At 35.7% G+C, this 27,434-nt stretch overlaps 1 protein-coding gene across 1 annotated transcript; it reads right to left on the minus strand.

Moving 5' to 3' along the window:
- Window positions 1-159: 159 nt before the first annotated feature.
- Window positions 160-25,970, minus strand: LOC110451700 (bromodomain-containing protein 8-like). The gene is made up of 20 exons (XM_021499836.1): window positions 25,875-25,970; window positions 24,089-24,179; window positions 23,557-23,626; window positions 22,315-22,364; window positions 21,200-21,319; window positions 20,455-20,535; window positions 19,893-19,954; window positions 18,219-18,331; window positions 17,582-17,734; window positions 14,664-14,802; window positions 14,372-14,500; window positions 8,886-9,037; window positions 8,211-8,373; window positions 7,743-7,795; window positions 7,166-7,314; window positions 6,654-6,734; window positions 5,504-5,572; window positions 4,861-5,038; window positions 3,610-3,696; window positions 160-2,107 (listed from the first exon to the last, which is right to left on the minus strand). The coding sequence occupies exons 1-20, from the start codon at window positions 25,885-25,887 to the stop codon at window positions 2,024-2,026; spliced, it is 2,037 nt and encodes a 678-aa protein (XP_021355511.1). The 5' UTR covers window positions 25,888-25,970; the 3' UTR covers window positions 160-2,023.
- Window positions 25,971-27,434: the final 1,464 nt, after the last annotated feature.

Genomic DNA, 27,434 nt, shown 5'->3' on the forward strand with positions numbered 1-27,434 from the left:
CGGCCCATCCATTCTTCATAAGAATCGTTTAAAGGAATGTTGAACGATGAGGACGGACGGCGTGCGATGACATAAGCTCACCAGGTGAGCTAAAAAAAATCATTTGGGATTAAAAGGGGTAAAAAAAATCTCAATATGAACAACTCAACAACTTTCTCTGTATTCTTGTTTTATTTGCTTCATAAATCTTGACCAGGTTTATAAGCCTGGCATTATAATCACACTGCGAAGTGAAAGACTGCAACATGATTAATATAAATGTTCAAAACCATGATTAAGGCAAATGTTGTCAAGAAAAAATGATACTGATACAAAATTGGCAGAGCTTTTCTGTTGACTGAGCACTTTTTGAACATCATGAAGTGCGGCTTCTGAAGTAAAAGAGATAAACATAATTATTTTTAGTATACACCAACATCGTTTGAGGTGAAATCTCTAACATGTAATAACAGTCAATGTAACATCGGAATTAAGGCATTAGACATAATGTTGCAGTGTTGTGATTTGGCCTAGACAACAGTACCAATGAAATGAAAATGATGACGTCGAGGACTTGACAATGGCTATAGAACACAAGTTTTTCACAAATATTCACATACATTTTTGTGAATGTGATAATACAGATTCTGAAAATTGGTTTGCATTTCATATAGATTAATGAACCTCATCACAAGCATGTTTTAGTTAAGCAGAGCCAGGCTAAATTGAATATTTCTAGACTTGGTCTCATATAAAATGTCACTCATTTCAGAACTTAAATGAATGCATTATATTAAGGTGAAGGGCACCACTACACGAGCTATACCGTCTGTTATGATGATAGAGAGTTCCAATTCAAAACTGTTTTCTACTTGGGAGTTTTCTCCCTGTAGAAGATAAGCAAAGATAAAGGTTCACTTCCATTCGCAACGTATTCACCTTTTGATACTTAGCTTGACATTTGCTAAATATCAAAATTGGTAAATTGGGATTGTAAGTGAAAAGATCCAAAGTTCAACCCCTAGAATTCAGTTTTGCTGTCTACTTTCAAGCTACTCAAATGTCAAACTGCAAAAACTACTGTAATATATATTTTATCCAAAATGCATCTGTAGAAATTTACTTCTGACAAGGTTTTGAAAATCATCATTCAATCAATTATGCAGAAACAATTCAATTCAGGGTTGTTTTTCCTTTTTGTGAGAAAGGGAGGGGCAGTCTAAGAACATTTTCACAAAACAATCCATAGATGAAAACTTACTTTCAAACTGTTTAACATAATCATCCAAATAATATGTTGTAGTTGAGAGTTGGAACCAATTGACATTCGAAAACGTTTACACATGTCTTACTTAAATTCTATCTATCAAAGTTACTAGCAGGTGGTGCCACTTAGTTATTCCAGAACTTAAAGGAAGTGTCGCCATTTAATTCTTGAAGGACTTCAAGTAGACATGACACTGTTGGAGTTTCTTCAAACCAATTTATTCAAAAATCACCTACTTCGGAAAACTTTCTGAAATCTTCCTAAGCCTTCCTTGCCAAAACTAGAAGGAGGCATCTACCAATCTTGCTAAATGTAGAAGAATTCCAATATGTCCACTAGTTCTGATGTGTTGCTATACAACGTTGATTTCATGGCATATGACTGTGCTGGTAGCTATTTTGAACCACATTTGACATGTTTATTTACATACTAGGTGAACATTCCTGTAAACATGCTATTTGTTAACAATGCTCATCTTCTGTGCGCTTGATTTCAACATGAAAATTTGGTTCTCTGTAAATCTTTTTCCGGGGAAGAAGACTGCTAATCATGGTATTCTTATGTGTTGCCACTTGAAACTCCAAGAACATCTAACAGATGTGGCCACTTATTTATTTCAAACCTTTCACCTGCTGTCACTAATGTGTGCATATTAGCACAGAATGTTGCCTCAAATATCAAAATGATTTCAAGATTCACACTAGATGTCAGCCAATCGTCAAATCAGTTTCAAGAAGGTCTCCCTTCGATCAGCTGAATCTCCCTCTAGGCGTCGCCTCAAGTTTTGCGTTTCTTCGCTTTTCCACCTTCCGTATGTATGTGTGAGTCTGTGGAAAGTCGACGACGTTTTGCCTCCTCCTCCTGGAATAGGAGTCCATCAAGATCAATTAGATACTCATAACAGCAATCAGATACTTTAAACATACATATTCCGAAATTATTCTGATTTCAGTGCTTTTCAGGGTTTGAATTTCGTGCTAGTTGAAGTTTCTGAATATAGTGTGCTATTGCATATATTGATTGTGAGTGCGCCAATTCATCGATGCGCTTATCTGTTTACAGATTGAAAATATGTAAATATTTAAGTCTGCTAAAACAGGCTGTATATTTACGGTAAAAAGACAATACCACACATGTTCATCTAAAATTCTAGATTGCACAAAAGCATTGCACATGGGTACATGTCCATTTGAGCAATGAACAAGTGCAATCTGAAATGTCTGATGCACATGTGTGTTATTGCATTTATGAAATATGAGGCAGTGTTTAGTTGTGCTCAGGATTACGGTCTCCTTTTAGCTTCATGCTAAAGGGAATTTCCCTTTAACTCAGTGGTAGAGCATTCAATATTTGATCTATTACAAATGAGACACTTCATCCAAGTTAATTTTATACAAATTAAAGTAAACTATTATGAGAAGAACATACAAAGTTAAGGACTAATTTAAAGAGAAAACCCACCAACTATAAGAGATCTTTATACAAAGTTTGAACAATAAAAATGGAGAAACTTGCATCAGGGCGATCTATATACAACGTTAAGATCTATATACAACGTTAAGATCTATATACAACGTTAAGATCTATATACAACGTTAAGATCTATATACAACGTTAAGATCTATATACAACGTTAAGATCTATATACAACGTTAAGATCTATATACAACGTTAAGATCTATATACAACGTTAAGATCTATATACAACGTTAAGATCTATATACAACGTTAAGATCTATATACAACGTTAAGATCTATATACAACGTTAAGATCTATATACAACGTTAAGATCAACATTAAGATCTATATACAACATTAAGATATATATACAACGTTAAGATTTATATAAAACGTTAAGATCTATATACAACGTTAAGATCTATATACAACGTTAAGATCTATATACAATGTTAAGATCTATATACAATGTTAAGATCTATATACAACGTTACGATCTATATACAACGTTAAGATCTATATACAACGTTAAGATCTATATACAATGTTAAGATCTATATACAACGTTAAGATCTATATACAACGCTAAGATCAACGTCTTAGATCTATATACAACATTAAGATATATATACAACATTAAGATCTATATAAAACGTTAAGATCTATATACAACGTTAAGATCTATATACACCGTTAAGATATATATACAATGTTAAGATCTATATACAACGTTAAGATCTATATACAACGTTAAGAACTATTTTGAAGAGAAAATCCACCTATTACAAAAGAAACTAAAATATGGCGATCTTTCTTCAAAGTCGGAACTATTACAAATATGAACTTCAACCAGGATAATCCCTTGCTATGTTACCAACAGGAGCAATCCTTAGTTAGTGCCTACCTTATCACTAGTGTTGTCAACTCGCCGTGTCGTGCGCAGATGTTTGGTGTCAGTTGACTGGACCATCAACTGTGTACTCACATATTGCTGTGGAAACAAAGGGTCATTCTAAAACATCACACAATTACTCCTTCATATTGTGATTGATCTCCCTTCAATTAAACAAATTCAAGGCTTCGGAGTGTTATTCGACATCACTAGGATATTCAAATTAATTCCAAAGTACTTCACACACATTGCTGCAAAGCTCTTCTTACTGGGAAAACATGCACATTAAAAACTTGTGTATCCGATGTTTTGCTAACACAAAATATTTCATGCATCAAAAATGTGAAAATCAACATTGAACTGATGTTGGAGAAAGTCTGAGGGACAACCTCAGCTGGAACCTGTGTCAACTCCAAAATCTATGATTTTACCAATGTTGTCTGCAAAGAAAGTCTCTGCTACACCCTGTACCTCAAACTGTAATAGACCAGGCCCCACTTGTATAAAACATCTCAACTCTTGAGATGTCTCAAGTCTAAGATTTCCCATAGACACTACATTGCTTGAGATTTTCCCAAACTTTGAGATGTATCAGTTTAAGTACAGCTGTATAAAACCATGGTTTAACTGTATACATTTGAATGTACTTTGACAAGTTTCATGGTCTGCTTGATCATTTGATCTCTACTTAATGACCATTGACCCTTTACTCTTGACCAATTCCCACCAAAATCTATTCATGTATAGAACATTTTGTCATCATATTATGACATGTCAAGGGAAGCTAAATCTTTTGACTTGTAAATGGGATATCTTCAGTATAATAAGCGGATTTCTGCTTTCATGATATGGTAAAATAAATCTGTTGTAAGGTTCTGGAGATATCTTCCACACAAGCTTTGTATTATGGACGGACGGTAACACTGACACCAAATATTATATCTACTCCCCTTACCTAAGTTGGGGTAATAACAACCCTGTTATTATACCGACCAACAGACTTAGCAGAGTGCTGTATAGTTGTTGAATTTTGCGGAGCTAATATATTGTGGCTGTCCCAACAAGAACTAGTTTGCTGGGATTAAACTTCGCTCAATAAGGCCAGGTAAAAATATCATGCTCAGTAGAGACTTTTTAATTTGGGTGATTGGTGTTTTGTCAAAATAAAGTAAAATACAATATCCAATTATTGTTTTATGAGGCTTTTTCTTGGTTACGACAAATATAGCGAACATAATATAATGCCCTGCGAATATATGGTACCTCAATGTGCTGCATGACATCGTGGTACATCTCAACCGCCATCTTGTACACATTGTGGTTGGAACTGTTGTACATGATGGCATTGGTAAACATCAGCATTACATCACGCTGGAACTCGGCAGTCGTTCGAATGATTCCATTTTCTACATTCTTCTTGATAGTACCCAGATTCATTGGTCTGAAAGATTTAGAAACAAAGATTTATTCTGCAAAACAATTTACGTCTGAATGAGAAGATGAAATATTTCTTGCCTTTTTGATTTGAATTATACAAATTTATTTTGAAAAATCACATCTTTAGCATGGTTTTTTGGACAAATTCTCATGATAACGTCTGAAAACACATGAAAATGCTGGGTTGACAGTTTTTTCACCGAGTCAGTAATCGGGTTTAGTTACACATTCTGGATGCAACATGTAAAATGTAATGCAAAAGACAATCTCAATGCAGCGGTCAAACAATTTCCAGTTCTAAATCTTAGAAACCGGCGAATGACATTCATCTGATTTTCTGCAAGCAACAGACTCACGAGAGGTGTTTATGGAGACACCACTAAAACAACTAGAGCAAGCTCACAAGATATACCCCCTCCCCCCTCACTTCAGCTTATCTAGGTATTCCTTGTAAAGACCATAGACCTACCTGAAAACAATGCTGGAATAACCCGGAGCTATGTCCTCGGTAACTGGATGCATGAACACATTGGCATACCTGTAGAATATCAAGAATTCAATTGTCTTAACTCATTTACTGAATTTACATGTATCATACATTGATTTTTACAGGGATCTGCTTATATTCATACCATATTTTACCACAAATAAGCCCCCTCTCGCAAATAAGCCCCCTCCCCATTTTGGTCAATGTCCTGGGAACAGGGTGGGTGCCTGCAATCAAGCCCCCTCCCTAATTTTGTCTCCATCTCAAAAAAAATTTTTTGTCAATTTTTGTCTCTGACATAAGCAAATTAGCTAAATGGATGCAAAACAACATAAACCCAAGTTTAAATACTACAAATAACTTTGTTTCTGAATTAGGCACAATAGTAAATAGCATGTAGTGACATGTACTCTTTACCGAGTACTGTGATTCTGTATATTTTTTTTTTATATAGAAAGGTAGTGTCATATAAACCAGAAGTTCAAAAATTGCAGTCCCCAATTGCTTTCACCATTTCAGGCTCTTCTGGAGGAAAGCTTATTTTTATTATGACATCATAAGAAATATAAACGGTTTAAAATTAACATCAGGAATTGATGACATCATAACAATAATATATACACAAACTGGTGATGTCCCATGACTAAAATGATTTCTTATTTTATAAAGAGCTCTGATGGACTCCTTCGGAATGGATGTTATTTAAGGAGGATTTACTCTTTATACAAAACACAGAGAGTTACATTATAAAGGGTAGCATATATTTCCTTGAAGAGTAGAGGAAAAAAACAGTTTAATTCTATTTCAATTATTTATAATATTGAATTTTTACTTCCAGGGAGTGAATTTCACCAAAATTTGAATCGCTATCTTTCATAAGGAAGTATTTGAAACATATATATACCATTTTAGCAAATTTAGATTTTTTCCCCCCGATCAGCCCCTTTAAGCCATTCTTTTTACTTAAAGAAATAGGGTGAAAATTGATAAAGATTTGGGAGATTAATTTCAGCCCTAAAATGGTAAACTATCTCATTCCTCAAAGAAATTCTAGGGAAAATTTTGTAGCTAAAAATATCTTGCTGTACATAGTTATAGTGCTGTTACTATCAGCTGGTTAATGGGAACATACTTGTGGCTGGCAGCTGATTTCCACACCAGCATAATAGATTTCTTCCAGTTTTTCCAGTTCTTTTCATCTTCGGTATCACTGCTGTAAACAAGACCAGACACTTTAATTATAAGGCCACATATTTTTACAGGTACTTAATGATACTGTCGTTAATCCTCTAATTATCTGACGTCCGGCCAACACCCGTATAAACACAATGAGCATGTCGATGGCTCAATTGTGGTATGTGTGATATACAGGTGCCACTACCTGTTCAACAAATGAACAGGTTAAAAACTAAGTGTTTGAGTGGCCGGGGATAAACCAGAGTTTTGAGAACACTGGTACTTGAGCAAAGGCAGTCGGAGTAATCCGAGGTTAATTTACAAAGAGTATATAAGTACATGGTCTGGAACAAGCGACGAACAATTCAAGGAACAGGGGGTATTCGAGTAATGCAAGTTTGAGTAAGTGGTGTTTCAGTGTATACAGCAGTCAGTAACAATCTGTAAATTGGTTGAGGGTGACCTTACCAATGGGACAGAGGACTGTTCGGGATGGACTCTGAGAAAGTCCCCGATGTTCCTGTCTGGTTGAGAGAACTTGAGGCTAGGTCATCATCTTCCTCTGTAGTTTCTCCATCACTAGGTCGGGACAAAGAGTCATCCTTTCGTTCGTCTTCCTGATCAACAAATAATAAATAAATTAAACACAATAACAGCCAAAAGTCCATGGTACAAATAATTTAAAGCGCAGACTTCATATTTGTTACAAGTAATTTGAATACATGACGAGGCAAAACCATAATTATTTGAAACAAAAAGGCTTCATCTGGACATTACAAACAAATCAAACAGATTAGTTTTGCATGGCCTTACAAAAAACAAGGAAATTAATTTGATGGAGCCTTACAAAAAACAAGGAAATTAATTTGATGAAGCCTTACAAAGAACAAGAAAATAATTGGATGAAGCCTTACAAAAATCAAGAAACTAAGTTAGTGTAGCCTTACAAAGAATAAGAAAAGAGTTTTGTCTTTGCTTACATGCAATGCAAAACTGATTTCTTGTGGGTTACAAACAACAAAACATAAGTTTGGCGTGGCCTTACATGTAATGCCCTCCTTGGTCTTCTGGATGGTCGTCTGCCTCCGCGGGACCTTCCTGTGACAGCACAAATAGAAACCCTTATTCATTAATTTGTGTTACGGTACAAGTTGAACATGTACAATATGTCTGCCTTTAAAAGATCTTTTCTAAATCAGAACATATAGAGCCTATCATGCACTGAACTTCAGGGGGAAAAACCAGATCGAATCCCATCCCCTGACTTTTTACTGATGGACAGATAGTAATAAAATAATTGGAGGTTCTTATATACCGCTTTATCTCATCCTAGTTCGTAGGTGGTCTCAAAGCGGTTCACAAATTATTATCCGTGGTTATAGGGCCTTTGCAACCAGCCAATACATTTCTCAACTCCCTGGGGATGGAAATATTTTTGTTGGAAGAAACATCTAATACAGTCAATGTTTCTCTCCAAGATACCTATTTACACAAGGATGTGAAAACAACCCACCCCTTCCTCGACGTCGAACAACATTTCTGATGTTGTCAGACTCGCTGAGTTTAGAGGACACACTACTGGCTGGGGAGAGAGGCTCCTCTTCTTTGATGGAAATTTCGTCATCCACGTTGATGAAGCTGGCACTGTTTACATCAGCAGACTCTGTGCTGTCCTCCTAAAGTCATGGCAACAGTTAAAACAATGAAGCTACCTCTCCAATGTTACATCTTACTGTATGTGAACTCTGAAGAAGATATAGTACAGTAAAACCTGTCTAATCTGACACTCTGTGGGGTCTAAATATTGTGTGAATAAGACAGGGTGTAACATTTCACAATAAAATATGTTCATATACTTAACAGAAGAAAAGGTATTGTCTGAAATTATTTCTGTAAAAATATTTCCCTGTAATAGGAAACTCAAACGGAGAAAGCAGTGGTTTTCTTGCCTCAAACGGAAAAATTGATTGACGTCAACAACAGATATGGGAAATAAAACGTAGGATTAATTTTTTGAAACACTCAAGTTTCTTTTTACAAGATCTTAAAACTATTACCACACCTCAGTGAGCTGAGAACTTTACAAAATATTTTTCGATAGAAAAGGGACCATTGATAGCTCCTGTAGAATTACAAGAAAAAGCCGAGGAAAGGCACCATACCACGGTCTGAAATCAGTCAAACCTACTGGAATATCATCCACTTTGTGTATCGACATTTCATCGTCTTTGCTCATAACATCTATTGTGGAGTCCCTTGTGTCATCGTCATCCTCTGTTGTCACTTCGTTCTTTTCGTCTTCCTCCTCCTCTGTCACAACCTCCTCTGATACCATGATGTCTGAAAACCACAGAATCGTATCTCTAATGTATCGATTAACAGAACCTTATATATGCCTAACTCTAATTTATTGAATCTCTAATGTACCGAATAACAGAACCTTATATACGCCTAACTCTAATGTATTGAATCTCTAATGTATAGAATAACAGAACCTTATATATGCCTAACTCTAATGTATTGAATCTCTAATGTATCGAAAAACAGAACTTTATATATGCCTAACTCTAATTTATTGAATCTCTAATGTATTGAATAACAGAACCTTATATATGCCTAACTCTAATGTATTGAATCTCTAATGTATCGAATAACAGAACCTTATATACGCCTAACTCTAATGTATTGAATCTCTAATGTATCGAATAACAGAACCTTATATACGCCTAACTCTAATGTATTGAATCTCTAATGTATCGAATAACAGAACCTTATATACGCCTAACTCTAATGTATTGAATCTCTAATGTATCGAATAACAGAACCTTATATACGCCTAACTCTAATGTATTGAATCTCTAATGTATCGAATAACAGAACCTTATATACGCCTAACTCTAATGTATTGAATCTCTAATGTATCGAATAACAGAACCTTATATACGCCTAACTCTAATGTATTGAATCTCTAATGTATCGAATAACAGAACCTTATATACGCCTAACTCTAATGTATTGAATCTCTAATGTATCGAATAACAGAACCTTATATACGCCTAACTCTAATGTATTGAATCTCTAATGAATCGAATAACAGAACCTTATATACGCCTAACTCTAATGTATTGAATCTCTAATGTATCGAATAACAGAACCTTATATACGCCTAACTCTAATGTATTGAATCTCTAATGAATCGAATAACAGAACCTTATATACGCCTAACTCTAATGTATTGAATCTCTAATGTATCGAATAACAGAACCTTATATATGCCTAGCTCTCTAATTTACCGGTACTGAATTGATATCAAACAGAATCTGAATGAATATCAAACAGACTCTTTTCTGCCAAACTCAAATGTATTGTATTATAGTAGGAGCGGAAAAATGCACGACCAGACTGGGGTTCGAACCCAGAACCCTCCTAACTCTAGAAAACCGCTCTGCCAATTGAGCTACCTGTTCACCGACGATCGACCCAGTCAAGTTCCACTACAGAATCATATATAACAGAATGGTATGTGCCTGAATCTCCAATGTACTGAATGAATGTCAAACAGAATCTCATAATGTACAGAATTAATATAAAACAGAATCTCATAATGTATAGAATTATTATAAAACAGAATCTTATATGCTTACCTGTAGCTTTGTTTTTGTCTAACATAATCTTACATGCTTCATAAAGTCAAATTGAATCTGATTGCCCATACAGTAATGTACTTAAAATAAGTTAATTATGTAAATCAGAATCTTGTACTTTTTTTTAATGTAATGCACTAAATCACATCACTCCTTAATGTACTACTAAACTTTATCAAATACAATGTTATATCCTTAACTTCACTAAATTTACATGAAATTGAATGTTTGACCTCTAACTGAATGAAATGATATATAATTACATTCCCCAATTCTGTAACAAACTGAATAATACCCCTTAAGTAACATCTCAATGAATATTTATTACAGCCCTTAAGTAACATCTCCATGAATATTTATTACAGCCCCTTAAGTAACATCTCCATGAATATTCACTACATACCCTAAAGTAACATCTCCATGAATATTTACTACATTGAATATTTATTACAGACCCTTAAGTAACATCTCCATGAATATTTATTACAGACCCTTAAGTAACATCTCCATGAATATTCACTACAGACCCTTAAGTAAAATCTCCATGAATATCTATTACAGCCCCTTAAGTAACATCTCCATGAATATTTACTACATACCCTTAAGTAACATCTCCATGAATATTTACTACATTGAATATTTATTACATATTTATTACAGCCCCTTAAGTAACATCTCCATGAATATTTATTACAGCCCCTTAAGTAACATCTCCATGAATATTTATTACAGCCCCTTAAGTAACATCTCCATGAATATTTATTACAGCCCCTTAAGTAACATCTCCATGAATATTTATTACAGCCCCTTAAGTAACATCTCCATGAATATTTATTACAGCCCCTTAAGTAACATCTCCATGAATATTTATTACAGCCCCTTAAGTAACATCTCCATGAATATTTATTACAGCCCCTTAAGTAACATCTCCATGAATATTTATTACAGCCCCTTAAGTAACATCTCCATGAATATTTATTACAGCCCCTTAAGTAACATCTCCATGAATATTTATTACAGCCCCTTAAGTAACATCTCCATGAATATTTATTACAGCCCCTTAAGTAACATCTCCATGAATATTTATTACAGCCCCTTAAGTAACATCTCCATGAATATTTATTACAGCCCCTTAAGTAACATCTCCATGAATATTTATTACAGCCCCTTAAGTAACATCTCCATGAATATTTATTACAGCCCCTTAAGTAACATCTCCATGAATATTTATTACAGCCCCTTAAGTAACATCTCCATGAATATTTATTACAGCCCCTTAAGTAACATCTCCATGAATATTTATTACAGCCCCTTAAGTAACATCTCCATGAATATTTATTACAGCCCCTTAAGTAACATCTCCATGAATATTTATTACAGCCCCTTAAGTAACATCTCCATGAATATTTATTACAGCCCCTTAAGTAACATCTCCATGAATATTTATTACAGCCCCTTAAGTAACATCTCCATGAATATTTATTACAGCCCCTTAAGTAACATCTCCATGAATATTTATTACAGCCCCTTAAGTAACATCTCCATGAATATTTATTACAGCCCCTTAAGTAACATCTCCATGAATATTTATTACAGCCCCTTAAGTAACATCTCCATGAATATTTATTACAGCCCCTTAAGTAACATCTCCATGAATATTTATTACAGCCCCTTAAGTAACATCTCCATGAATATTTATTACAGCCCCTTAAGTAACATCTCCATGAATATTTATTACAGCCCCTTAAGTAACATCTCCATGAATATTTATTACAGCCCCTTAAGTAACATCTCCATGAATATTTATTACAGCCCCTTAAGTAACATCTCCATGAATATTTATTACAGCCCCTTAAGTAACATCTCCATGAATATTTATTACAGCCCCTTAAGTAACATCTCCATGAATATTTATTACAGCCCCTTAAGTAACATCTCCATGAATATTTATTACAGCCCCTTAAGTAACATCTCCATGAATATTTATTACAGCCCCTTAAGTAACATCTCCATGAATATTTATTACAGCCCCTTAAGTAACATCTCCATGAATATTTATTACAGCCCCTTAAGTAACATCTCCATGAATATTTATTACAGCCCCTTAAGTAACATCTCCATGAATATTTATTACAGCCCCTTAAGTAACATCTCCATGAATATTTATTACAGCCCCTTAAGTAACATCTCCATGAATATTTATTACAGCCCCTTAAGTAACATCTCCATGAATATTTATTACAGCCCCTTAAGTAACATCTCCATGAATATTTATTACAGCCCCTTAAGTAACATCTCCATGAATATTTATTACAGCCCCTTAAGTAACATCTCCATGAATATTTATTACAGCCCCTTAAGTAACATCTCCATGAATATTTATTACAGCCCCTTAAGTAACATCTCCATGAATATTTATTACAGCCCCTTAAGTAACATCTCCATGAATATTTATTACAGCCCCTTAAGTAACATCTCCATGAATATTTATTACAGCCCCTTAAGTAACATCTCCATGAATATTTATTACAGCCCCTTAAGTAACATCTCCATGAATATTTATTACAGCCCCTTAAGTAACATCTCCATGAATATTTATTACAGCCCCTTAAGTAACATCTCCATGAATATTTATTACAGCCCTTTAAGTATATTTATTACAGCCCCTTAAGCAACATCTCCATGAATATTTATTACATATTTATTACAGACCCTTAAGTAACATCTCCATGAATATCTATAACAGCCACTTAGTAAAATCTCAATGAATATTTATTACAGCCCCTTAAGAAACATCTCCATGAATATCTATTACAGCCCCTTAAGTATATTTATTACAGCCCCTTAAGAAACATCTCCATGAATATTTATTACAGTCCCTTAAGTAACATCTCCATGAATATTTATTACAGCCCCTAAGTATATTTATTACAGCCCCTTAAGTAATATCTCTATGAATATTTATTACAGCCCCTTAAGTATATTTGTTACAGCCCCTTAAGTAACATCTTCATGAGTATTTATTACAGCTCCTTAAGTAACATCTTCATGAGTATTTATTACAGGAATAATTTTGCCGACTGTTCAATTTACCTATGCTCACCTTGAGTTATCACCTCATAACCTGACCAAAGTATTATAAGACTCTTTCATGCCCAAGGGTGTAGGATAGGGAAAGTCCATCCTCAGGATTTTCAAATTTGGCAAAACCCTCCGCTTCTATCCTACACCCTTGGCCATGAAAGAGTATTATTCTCTCATTCCAGCTAGATATGTACCAGGATAAGTTCAGACACCATGAAAATGTATTTGGACTGGCTACCATTTCGAAAATATTAACTTTTCCCCTGAGGTTTTTGACGAAAAAGCAAATCTTATCAACGAGACTTAGCATACCTCATATATGCAAACATAGTTTACGCAGAAATATTTATCTCCTCTTTCTAACGTGTACGGTAAATATATCATAAAAGGTTTCAATTTCAACACATCGCCTTTTCTGCATTGCGGCATCAGAGATTTCCAAATTCGTGACATCAATTTTTGTTGAGCCATTGTGACATTACGTCAAGTGAAATTAGGTTTAAGATAGAAATTTATTACACCCCTTTCTCACCCTGGACAGCTCTATCTTACACGACCGGAATTGAGAGAAAAAGCTATTCCTTATATTTACAGCACTTTTCTGTGAATGTTTCATAACTATTTCATTTATGATTCTGATGAAGAGACAAAAAGTTCATTTCAAAACTTAATAATAAAGAGTTCTCGCTTCAATAAAAGTAAGTCTGAAACTTGCATAAGCCTCGGTTAACTCCGCCCACATTTACTGTTGATGATGTCACATAATTAAATGTGTCTCGCTTGCAGAAAATGTGCATGTCTCTGCAGACTTGTACTGTTGTCAACGTCATGAAAACTTGTCACATTCTATGTTCAGGTTATGAGACAATAACTCCAGTTGTTATTGAATGAATGTCAGTGCAGACTATAAATATAAATAAGGGGGGAAAAAGGGATGAGTTCATACCTAATGTGTGGTCGTCAGTGGTGATGGATGCAGAGTCTGTTGCCCCGCCTGTCAAGTCTGCCTGTGGTGTGTCCTCATCAAGCTGACCCTGACCAGGCTTCTCCAGCAATTTGGTCATGGTGGGGGTCACTGAAAATTACAGCAATACAGCCAGTAACATTACAGCAATTCAGTATATAACTTTCATTATATAACTGGGCAAGTCAAGTTTTAATGAGTAGAGGTGAATGAGTTAATAAGAAAAATGTGTTCTCTGTCCTCACGATAGGAGAGAGGCATCACCAGTTCTCACCATATGAGGATGACGAGTCCTCAGTACTGGAGGCGGGGTCATCGTCTTCCTTGATGGGCGGAGCCTGTGGGGCAGCAGTTTTACTTGCAGCCTTGGCTGCCAACTGCTGTGCATGTAGTTCTTGTTTCAACTCAGCTTCCTACAGAAAAAGTTAACATACCACATTGAACTAGCATTATTATGTATAATTATATGGATTAAGAATATAGACTAAACAAGCAAATTCATGGAATTTATATCCCCCGCTTGCAGGACATATTGTAGGTAAACATTATTGAGGTTAGGTTTCATGTGAGTAACGTGCTGTTGAGACATATTGTATAGCTTAAAACTCGAAGAAAAAAAAGCCTTATACAGAAATTAGACTTTTTATTGAACATGTAGGTATATAATGACGTTTTTTGTTAATCAAGGGGCCATAACTCTGCCAAATAAAGTCTGCTTAAAGTGGCCATCAAACTTACTTAAGGCATTTAACCCAAGTATTAAGTTTGAAGAAAATCGGTTAACATTTGTTGCAGTTATTGCACGGAAATGAAGCGTGACAGACAGAAGGACAAACCCCAAATTAATATCTCCCATTTCGGTGAAAGGGGGGGGGGGTGATAATAACAAACAATATGATATAGACCTTTTGGTCTCAAACCCAACCCCCTTACACCATCACAACCAATATTACTAAATATATCACAAAGAGGGGAAAGTTTGAAATCTGTTGCCTACTAAATAATAAACAGAAATGCATTAATTGATATAAAGGCCTAATACAACAGGAGTACCGCGTGGCGGAACAATATACACCCGTCGAATGCCATATAGTGTTATATACTTTCTTACATTCAAATAAGATCTCTCTGCAACATTCTTAGAGTGGTTAGCTGACATGCTATAAAAAAAATGTAGGAGAAAATCTCCAGACAAAAAAATCAAATACTGAAATGAACAAAGGGAAATAACTTTGGCAAAATTCGTGGAATCAAAATTCTTTTATTAAAGGGAGACACAACTTCATAGCATGATTATAATGTATACCAAATTTCAAAGAGATCTGTTGGAAAATGGAGGAGGAGATTGCCAGACAAAAACCAAATACTGAAATAAACAAAGGGCAATAACTTTTGCAAACATTGTCGAATCAAAATTCTTTTCAATGAAACACAACAACATATCATGATTATATAGCCTTCTAAGTTTCAAAGAAATCCGTCAAAAAATGGAGGAGAAGATCGCCATACAAAAAATCAAATACTGAAATGAACAAAGTGGAAAAACTTTTGGAAAAATTGTCAAATCAAATTCTTTTAAGGGAGACACAACTTCATATCATGATTATAATGTATATCAAGTTTCAAAGAGATCGGTCAAAAAATGTAGGAGGAGATTGCCGGACAAACAAAAGTTTATGCTGGACGGACGGACGGACGGACGGACTACCCCATACCATAACACTTCCATCAAATTTGACGGGCGTATAAAAATGTTGTACCTACCAAATACATGCAGTTTGGTTCCTACCCAGAATATGTTGCCCTTTTATAATGGGCAGAGTAAACAGTCAAATATTTGTTTGCTCTAATCTATGTAGTATGGGCCTGCATTGATCACCTGGTATTATCTTACACTCGTAACCTTAAAAGTATTCAGAAGAAGTTGTTTAATCAGTTTAAACACATTTGACTACTGTGACCTTGAATATAGGTGAAGGTCATTATTGAGAACAATCCTCAAAGTTTATTATTTGAGCATGTAACTGGCCACATATCATCATCCTAGGTCTTTTGGTTATTCAGAAGAACTTGTTTAAAATTTTAGCAAACAAATTTGTTAGCCCTTTATCCCAGCATGCTACTGGGCAAATATCTTCATCTTTGGTCTTTTGGTAATTCAGAAGTTATTTCTGTGTTTTTTTTAAAGAAAACTGACCCCGAAGACCTTGAATATGGATGAAGGTAATTAATTTGAGCAAAACCTGGTAGCCCTTCATCTCTACTGGCCAAATACCATCACCCTTGCCTTTTTGAATATTCAGAATAACTCTTTCAAATTGTTTTTAACACATTTGACTCCTGTGACCTTGACTATGAGTCAAGGTTATTCACTTGAACAACCTTTGTAGCCCTTCAACCCTGCATGCTACTGGCCAAATACCATCACCCTTGCCTTTTTGAATATTCAGAACAAGTCTTTTAAATTGTTTTTAACATATTTGACTCCTGTGACCTTGAATATGAGTCAAGGTTATTCATTTAAACAACCTTTGTAGCCATTCATCCTTGCATGCTACCGGCCAAATACCATCACCCTTGCCTTTTTGAATATTCAGAATAAGTCTTTCAAATTATTTTTAACATCTTTGACTCCTGTAACCTTGACTATGAGTCAAGGTTATTCACTTGAACAACCTTTGTAGCCCTTCATCCCTGCATGCTACTGGCCAAATACCATCACCCCTTCCTTTTTGAATATTCAGAATAAGTCTTTCAAATTGTTTTTAACATATCTGACTCCTGTGACCTTGATTATGAGTCGAGGTCTTTAACTTGAACAACCTTTGTAGCCCTTCATCCCTGCATGCTACTGGCCAAATACCATCACCCTTGCCTTTTTGAATATTCAGAATAAGTCTTTCAAATTGTTTTTATTACATATTTGGCTCCTGTGACCCTGAATATGAGTCAAGGTAATTCATTTGAACAACCTTTGAAGCCCTTCATCCCTGCATGCTACTGGCCAAATACCATCACCCTTGCCTTTTTGAATATTCAGAAGAAGTCGTATAAATGTTTAAAACATATTTGACCCCTGTGATGTTGAATATGTGTGAAGGTCATACATACCAATTAGTGTAACTTTAATTACCTAGTACAGAACAAAATTTCCAAAATGTAGTAACAATTCTGTTTTCCTTCTATACCTACCAACTGGTTGACAGTGTAGTGTTTACTCTGTAACAAAGAAGATAGCAGTTCAGATGTAGCGGAGGACTTGGGCTTGTCCTCAACAGGTGTTGTGAGGTCAGTCTTCAGGGTCAAGGCCGTAGTGACGGAGGACCCTGAAGGGCCTTCAGTGGCCTAGAGAGAAAAAAAAATCATTATAATTATCACAAAAGTGTTTTATAAAATTGCTTCCAATTTTTCTAAGTAATCAATTAAGTAAATGTAATAAACCATGTTGAAAATACTCTATTCTCAATCAAATATAGATGTGTTTTGCCGAAGTTGATCCTTTTAAATAATTTCCCATTGGGAGATCTCAAACAGTAAAAGAATATTAAATCTATATGTATTTATTTAAATAACCCCATGGGTCCTTTTGACAGGAGATGACAAGCTAGATGAGTTTCTACTTATAATTCATAATGAGACGGACAAAATAAGTAAACAAAGGGCAATAACTTCATATTTAGTGGACCTTATTTCAGTATGTATCACTCTGGCATCCTTAAAGGTGCTAACACACAAAATTCAGCAATTGTAGGTGACAGGGTGAAGAGATGTACTGACTAACGGACAAAATGGTAGTGCCGTGGGGGGATTTTAATAAGAGACATCTCACCAGAAGAGGGGTTGGCTCCGTACCGGGCTCCTGTTTAATATTCTCCACATCTATCAAAGTATTTCCCTGTTCAGCAAACAGGCGACTCACAGTTCCTTTACGGGGCTTGTTGGCTGAAAATAGATTTTTGCAACTCAATATTATCATTGTAGTAGACAGATCTGAACATTTAAATATCATCAATGATTCATCATAATGGTGGACTAGGACAGAGCTTTCTAGGGGAGATCTCAAAATAAACATTACATGAGTGACCAGGAAAGAGCTCTCAATAAACATCATGTTGGACCAGGTAAAAGGCCCTGTAGGGAATGTCTCAAAATAAATGGAAGCACAGTGGACTGGGGCAGAGCTGTTTAGAAGAAATCTCAAAATAAACATCACCTTGGTTGACCAGGGAACAGCCCGTAGGGGAGGTCTCAAATAAATATAACTATGGTGGACTAGGCCAGCGCTGAGTAGGGGAGATCTCAAAGGGTATCATGATGAGTGACTAGGGCATAGCTGTATAGGGGAGATCTCAAAATAAACGGAATCATGGTGGACAAGGGCAGAGCTGTGTAGGGGAGATCTCAATATAAACAGAATCATGGTGGACTAGGGCAATGCTGTGTAGGGGAGATCTCAGTGAACATCATGGTGGACTAGGGCAGAGCTGTGTTGGGGAGATCTCAACGAACATCATGGTGGACTAGGGCAGAGCTGTGTAGGGGAGATCTCAGCGAACATCATGTTGGACTAGGGCAGAGCTGTGTAGGGGAGATCTCAACGAACATCATGGTGGACTAGGGCAGAGCTGTGTAGGGGAGATCTCAGCGAACATCATCACAGCATATCTCAGTATAAACATCATCAAGGTAAATTTGGACACTGAGGGAAACTTACCCACAGATGTCATGTTTAGATTTGTCCTTGAGAAATTTTCCCCTGAAAAATCTCATCATACACATCTTCATGGTGTACTATTCAAGCACAGCTGTCACAGTTAGATTTACCCTAAAAAAACCTTATCCTAGCAAGATACAAACCCAAAGAGTAATGGAAAGATATTGACTGAGAATTCTGTGTACTGAAGATTTGAACCAGAGAAATATCCATCCTATAGATCTGTACTGAGGAGATAACTATACACCAATATATCTGTACTTGAGTCATGAGATACCCGTCATACTCCAAATATTTCTCAGTGATACGTGCCCAAGTTTTTTGTTTGTTTTCGTTTTATGTCCTATTGACAGCTATGGTCATTTAAGGACGTGCCAGGTTTTGGTGGTGGAGGAAAGCCAGAGTGCCCAGAGAAAAACCACCAACCTGCCGCCAGTAACTGACGACCACCCTACATAGGCCTCCAACCAATGAACCAGTGGTAAAGGGCTAGTGATCGTAGATAGTCAGTAGTAAGGGGCTAGTGATCGTAGATAGTCAGTGGTAAAGGGCTAGTGATCGTAGATAGTCAGACGCTCTAACCACTTTGCCACCGTGGCCCCTGTGTTCCCTGTGTCCAAGAGAAATACATCTCTGAAGCATAGATTTCCTTGGAACCAATTTCAAAATGTGTCCAAGAGAAATTGGTCCTAAGAACGTCTGTACGTCAGAGATGTATTCTACAGAGGGCTGAATGTTCGAGAGAACGTTGTTCTTGAGAAACTTTCAAAAAAGAGTGTCCCAACTGACCTTCAGCCTCCTCTGCTAGCTTCCTCTCTAGTTGTTTGGCCTCCTCTGCAGCCTTTTTCTCCCTGTCACAAAAACATTCAAATAAAGCAAGTCAGCTCCTGGTTATAAGTCCACATTATTCATCAATACATCATTAAGGAAATCATTTTATTTGCGTATATATGCATGTTTTCGTGTTTTTGCACACATACTTATTGATTCATGAGAACATTTTTTTTCGATAGAAACTTACAAAAACTAATTTCTTTCATAATTTGGTCCAACGATACTCCACATGCTTCGTTAAGAGAAAGGTGATCTTGTTCTTGTTTGATAGATTTCCATGTGAAAAATAAAAAATAAGTTGGAAAAAGATTACCCGACATTTTTTTAAAGAAATTAGCCGACCATTAGCCAGGGGACACAACTCTGTCTTCTTTATAAGCTTGAATGTGTAGAATAATGTTTTTGTTGTGTTTTACTGTATTTTTAAAAGTCACATAATGCAAACTTCCAACACAATATCTGATAAACACTTGATTCAAGTGTAACTTGATTTTGTCATCATCAGTGCGTCACTCACATCTGCATCTGTTGCCATATATCAGCCAGTTTATCATCCATTTGTCCAGATCGGATACTTTCCATTTCCTTCTTCAGCTTCCTGTCAACAGAAACAAATAAAAACAAAGTAAGTAGAGGCTCACATAGAAATTCATCTAAATGTTATGTTTTGGCAAGGAAACATAGCCTGTTCCTTTATGAATTTGGGAAAGATAGCACTATTTTTATAGAAATTGGGAATATAATCCTCATTTTTTGGTCATTTTGGGGTTATTACATTGACCAGGCTTTGATTAACTTGGTCCTGAAAGCAACTCGCTGCTAAAGAATCCCTGTCCCACAGCACTGTGTTTTCCCCCCATTTATACTAACTTTCCCTTAAGTTCCGTTTGGATATAATAGTAGCACAGTTTAGCCAGGACACTTCCATAAACCAGGTAGCTCAATCCGTTAGAGCACTAGTACAACAATCTGAAGTCCGGGGTTCGAGTCCAGGTCTAGCCCCACTCAGTCTTACACTCAGAAAACTGTTGTTGATTATATTTTGTTCATTTCATCTTTACTATTCCTCACTAAAGTCTCGCAAGGTATCGTTTTCTTTTCAGAAATGATTTATCAAAGCTTAAGTCATACCGAAAAAGACAGTTTTCAATACTTAGTACAGGGCAGTAGTACAGGGATCCTGAATTCGTATAAGCAAACATCAAAATATATTATCATCAGCTATATATTCATATAATGTAGAAAATGCCTGTCGCTTGTACTTGTATCTTTGTTGCTGTTCAGTGACTTTCTTCTTCAGTTCTTCCATCCTTTCTATGCTGAGCTTGCGGATGATTTGTACTCCCGGTGTTTCAATCTCCCCTCGTTCACCTCGCTTCCGCCTGAAATTTACAAAGGCTATAGTGTCTGCACACTCGAACAAATTACTTCTTCATTTGTAGGTAAATGTGTGAGGTATCTGTACATGAACATGCAAACCTTACACTTTTTTTTTTTATATTTATCTAGTGCCCTTTAATCCCCCTGTTCCACTGAAGTTTTCCAGACAGACTTAACTCATTCACCCCTAAAATTTCATAATGAAATATTCCAACATTTGAATTGGAAGAGTTCAAATTTGTCTTCTTGGGTAAATGAGTTCAAATCAAACTGTTTCACAATCAAACTACTTTTTAAGAATTCAAATAAAAAAGCAAAGGACATTATTTGTTCCCGTAGTCCATGAATTTGTGAGGTTGATCACATTAATTTTTTGCCAAAGGCTGCATGTGCTTGACCTGCAATAATCTCTAAGGAATGCTACACCACAAGGTATAAGAAGGTATAAATAAGGGGTCACATTATTGATTTTCTAAATCCAGGATTGCTTAAAGAAGTATCTGTATATTCTGCTGTAAGTGTGAAATACATATGACATTCAATGGGTACCATTAAATTTTCTTAATTTCCATTATGAAGTAATTAAAACAATGTTACTGCATAAAAAAAGACAGAGAATCAACAGTCTTTTTTTTGTGTACAATAATATGTTAATGATGTCATGGCATGCTTGACAACAAGGCTATGTGCCATTTCTAATGACAGCTATTCAAGGCAATTCTACAATAATCTGTTAATATCTGATAGGATTTGCTTCAAAATATCATTAATTGCGTAGCTAGGTAAATACCTATGTGCATGTAGCATAGAGATATACCAAACACCACCACTTCAACCATGATTTCCTCAGCATCTGACCAGAAGATCTGCAGTATCTTGACACTGTGACAGTTATCACTACTGATCCATAACAGTGTAAAAGATATCAGTTTATCAAGTTCTTAGACTTCAATATGTCACTGGCAAAAATTGTAATAAATATACTGGTAATTCTTACTTTGGTGTTTCTGCCTTTTCCAGTAATTCTGCATATTGAAGGGCACAGTTCTGTAAAAAATAATCAAAACAGACAATATCACATAGTCAGCTTACAACTCTGAACGGACTCATTCAATTTTCTGTTAACACAAAAATAACAGTTTTATAAATATTTACAAATGTTGATCAGTCAATCAAATGGAATTTATAACAATGAAATGTGAAATACATGTAACAAAGACATATATACTGCAAGCAATACATGATCTCCTGGGGACAACCTTTGCTATCAAAATTAAATAAAGCGTCATAACTTATAGTGAGGCACATGAACCAATTTTGGTGTGTGACACCCTGCAATCTGCAAATGCAAGTAGCTGACAGAATATATCAGAAATGCCCTGGACAATGTAGTTCTTGGTGAAAAAGGGAAGCATCCTTGTGTATAAAGGGGCATATGACCTGGTTTGATATGTAACACTCCACCATCCCAAAATTTAACAACTGTAGGAGGAGTATATATGAGACATGTCCCGGACAAACTGATTCACAGTGAGCAAATGGTCATAACTCTGGGCATTACTCTGGGTGTGCGATCTCAATTTAATATATGACACTACCAGGTACGTAACTGGACCATATATAAATGATGTTGGGGTGTGGGGTGGGGTGGGTTGTGGGGGGAGGCTGCAGATTTGAAATCTAAAAGCACTGTTGAGCTATCTAAAATAAAATAAATAAATAAATATACAACATTTGATAGTGCCCTATCTAGCTAACATATATAAGCCACTCTAAAGCGCTTTACAGTACATAGATATACAACTTAATACAATGAAATATACATTAACCAATACAATTTTGAGGAATTCGCAGGAGCTGCCTTATCAGGCGCTAACTATTAGTCCTATACCACCTGGCTAATATCTCTCTATGTGTGAATGCCTGCGTGTGTGCTGAAGATATATTCTGTTCTGTTTGTAGTAGGACCGTACTTCCAACGGTATCATTTATAGTGCCACCTCACTTGAATGCCACAGCACAGATAGATGTTTTTGAGGGCATTACTTGCACGTTTCATGTACTAAGTATTTATGTTGGTTTTTTTGTATCAGAATCTGTCACTGGTGTGAGAACATCAAAAGAGAACTGAGCTGCCAATTGTTTACAGTAAGTCGGAGGACATTCATATGAGCCCATACTATTGTTCATTCTTTTAAGAAACACCTGACAAAAAATTGAAGCTTTGATGCATAATTACCTTCTGTGAGAAGCTTTCTGGTGTGTGATTGGGTTCTCCATAGGGCCTGATGGCTCTGCTCACTGATACCCTGTACAACAATAGCATAATAGCCAGTGTTAGCCTGTATTTCTGATAATCATATATCCAAGAATATTTTCCAAATAACTGTTAGAAGTGAGGTGTTTCCTTGTAAAATGCATATTTCAGCTTGATATTGATCAATGAGACACATTTCTTTGAGAAAGTGTCAGAGCTTAAATATGTTCTTTTCCTTTCAAGTATTTCAGTGTAGGAAATTAAATGAAAAATTATTTCATCATTACCCTCATCATGTCATATGCTGAATTTCTGTGTTTTCTATCATGACAAGTCACACAAAGTATACAATTTAACCCCTACATTGTGACATTTAGGGTTTCTTCTGGTTTCACTTGGTTACATATATGTACATACCACAGGCATGATCCGCACCTTCATATTATAAAACTTCATCTTCATCTTTTCATACAAACTTTATCTACACATTGTGATGATAATATAAATCACAAACCAGTTCTGATCCCCACTTCTCAATACGGAACATGCCAGTGCAAGTCTTTCTCTCAAAGACCATACCTCCAGCGGTCCTTGGTGCCGGAATTCTAGAGGAAAAATACAAGAAAAAAAATCAGAGAGATTTACTTCATAAATCACAGGAGCCTAAAGTTATGTCAAAAATTAATACTAACAGTATAAGTACTTTTTTTTCTAATTTTTGAAATAACTGAATTCAGCCTCCTGTGCAAAATTCCAATGATCAGTAAGCATACCTTGAGTTTTATACAGGCGATTTTATTCAAACTAAATTGGCTAGCTCTACAAAACGTTCATATATGCTAATTGACAGTGACTGGCATGTTATCTTTGGGTACATCAGGTTGGGCACAACGGCGCATATGGGTAATAATCCCGCATTTGGGTAACATCTTTGTATGTTATGGTTGAATATTTACATTCTGTATGCTTAGACCCATTGACAAAAATTACATTCATAAATGCATAACACAGGTGTTCATAGAATCTCAGCACGTGGGAACTGATAGTAACCTGATCACACTGCGTAGTAATACACTACAAAAACTACTCACTCGGAACGACCGAACTAGATGCTTAATACTTACATCTTAAAATATTATTGAACTGTGCTTTGTGAAATATCCACGTATTCACGTGTCCTGTGCTACAAATAAACATTGAATATGGAACTACATTTTGTTGTGTTATTGTTGTTGACGTCTGTCCGTTGCTAAGATCTCTCACGATAGAGTCACATTTCCCCGCGAAAAAACACTGTTCTCGCCACTGCGTTGCACCCGTGTATAAGCGGGAACAAACCCTGTTTATTTGTTTTATTTGTTGTTATATCGATCCACTGAAAGGATTCGTCAATGTAAATATAAGGAATGATATTTATTTTTTCAACATTTATGAGGTCATACGCGATTCATGTAAAATATGTCCAAAAACCCATTGTTGTTATGACCTCATAAATGTTGAAAAAATAAAAATCATTCCTTAAATGCACTTCGAATCTACTTTCACTATCGTATATAAAACATAAAAAAAATGTACTTCACTATCTTTATTAAAAATCGCTATTTATATGGTTATTATAAACAACTTTTGGTTGAACGTTTTTTCGTGTGTTGACATTTTCAAGATTTTAGATGTCCCGACTTTTCTAAGGCTTCAAAGGTCGTGAAATACTTTCAAAACCAAAAACTGTTCAACCAAAAGTTGTTTGTAATAACCAATAGATATGGCGATTTTCAATAACGTAAGTGAAGTACAAAATTTTGGTTTTTTATATAGGATAGTGAAAGTAGATTTGAAGTGCATTCGACCATAACATACAAAGATGTTACCCAAATGCGGGATTATTACCCATATGCGCCGTTGTGCCCAACCTGTACATGTAGGCCTACCTTTTCTTATTCTATTTAGTCATACCACAGGGGCAAGCAACTTGTCTTCTATTAGTAATAGTAATGTTTTAGTCTTGAAGTCGCTGGGTATTGACAGACGAGCGAATTTCATGTTAAAGGAATGACTCAGAAGTAACGAGCTTGGTACGTTCGATTATCGTCGAGATGAACAACTTGGCCCGCGCAATTACAACGTAACAAACCAAAGAGATTCGGCCGGTCGGGGAACCAGGCAGTGTTTGATTAGGAATGTGTAAGCTAATCGGCTTCTCTTTATTGTAATAGAAAATAATAATACAAAGTTGATCAGCATGACTATCAGGCACTGTCAGGACCTGGAATTCGCATGTTTCACACAATAAGAATACTTACTGGGGGTCGCCATTTTTCCCGGAACTTGATATTAGTATTCTAAAATTAAAAGCGGATTTTTTTTGTCCGGGTCGTCCTCGCTGACAGCATTACAGTCAACTTTTAAATAAGATAGAGAAATGAAGATATGTGTAAAATATATGCTAGAATACATTCTTTTTCTTGGTTTTTCTTTAACCCCCCACACCAAAATAAATAGAAGAAAATTCCGAAAAGGGCTACATATCAGTAGTATAGCCACGGACTTAGATAACATCTAATTCCGTGGTATAGCCCATTATTTGAAGGATTTAGAAAAAACGTCAAGAATGTGTAAGTTAAAAAACAGAGATGCAGAGCTCTGCTATTTCTCTAAAATAAGCTGAGTATGTTTACAAGCAAACGAGCAATCACATGCACAGCAAGGATTCATGTAATAACATTACTTTTTTTTTCTATTTACGTTCGATTCTACTTAAACATTTGATACATTAATGTGTATCAGCAAGATGAGAGGGAAAAAACAAGAGAATAACGAAAACCGTAATTCGAACTCAAAATTAACATCATTGTAAAAACACTTACTCGGAGAATAAGACCAGATGTTCCAGAAGAGTAAGCGTCTTCCGCAGGCTTCATTGACGACACTCGCCATGTAAATCAAATTTCAAGTCCTCAGAGTGAGACTGAATCTCGATAGTGGCAAAGAAACCATTTTATTAAAATCCATATGTATACATGTCATATATAGGAAAAAAATGTTTCACAATGAGAACATGATGGCGACAGTAAAACTTGCCGATTTTCCATATAGGGCTTTTTCTAAATCATGCATCAGCACTGCTTCTTTGGATGAACCTAGAATGGAGCCAAAAAAACACAACAGATTTAAAGAGGTGCTTGATCTCACTCAAGAGATTAAATATCAAACCAGAAAAATTATCTACGCACTTGATAAACAACAAAAATTCAACGAAAAGTAATTAAGATAAACGAAAGATTGGGATTTGTATTAAAAACTGTTCACCACTGAAAGGAATTTGTGATACACCTTACAGAAGAACTAATTACATGGACATGGACTCAATACGATCAGGAAAAACTCCAGTTTTCTACGAAGTTGAAGTATGTCAGATGGCCAACCATATCGAAATTGCAACGATAGGAAACGGTATCTCTAATTGAAGTTGTGAAGCCTACGGACAGTGGCAGATATGGTCGAGAAGAGCAATACTGGGAATTTTCTCTATCATTATTTTACGAATAGTCTCAAGGCACGTGTTTTTAATTAAAGTTTTCATATACATCAGATTAATAGAGTCAATCATGATCATACGTAGGTAAGGTGGGATATGGATATATAAGTACTTGGATGCAGAATTTGGTGTTTGAACTTCGACAATGCCTCAGTTCTGACACGGAATTAGACCGAAATTCCGCACCCGACGGTAAACTATTCATATTCCACAAATTCACATAATCATTGCCTTTTTTTTCTCCCACCTAATTTTGACCACTGTTAACCGAAATTACAGCAAAATTTCTAGATATACACAAACTAATTCCATATTTGGAAAGAGT

This window comes from Mizuhopecten yessoensis, unplaced genomic scaffold, assembly GCF_002113885.1.
Source record: "Mizuhopecten yessoensis strain PY_sf001 unplaced genomic scaffold, ASM211388v2 scaffold6169, whole genome shotgun sequence".
Classification (NCBI taxonomy): domain Eukaryota; kingdom Metazoa; phylum Mollusca; class Bivalvia; order Pectinida; family Pectinidae; genus Mizuhopecten; species Mizuhopecten yessoensis.

What these genes read in the sequence shown, in the direction of transcription:
- LOC110451700 (XM_021499836.1), bottom strand. An exon ending in CAGAAAGCTTCTCACAGAAG is followed by an intron (nt 22,365 to 23,556) that starts GTAATTATGCAT and finishes TATTTTTTACAG; the next exon opens with AACTGTGCCCTTCAATATGC. An exon ending in GGACTCGTCATCCTCATATG is followed by an intron (nt 14,501 to 14,663) that starts GTGAGAACTGGT and finishes TGTAATTTTCAG; the next exon opens with TGACCCCCACCATGACCAAA.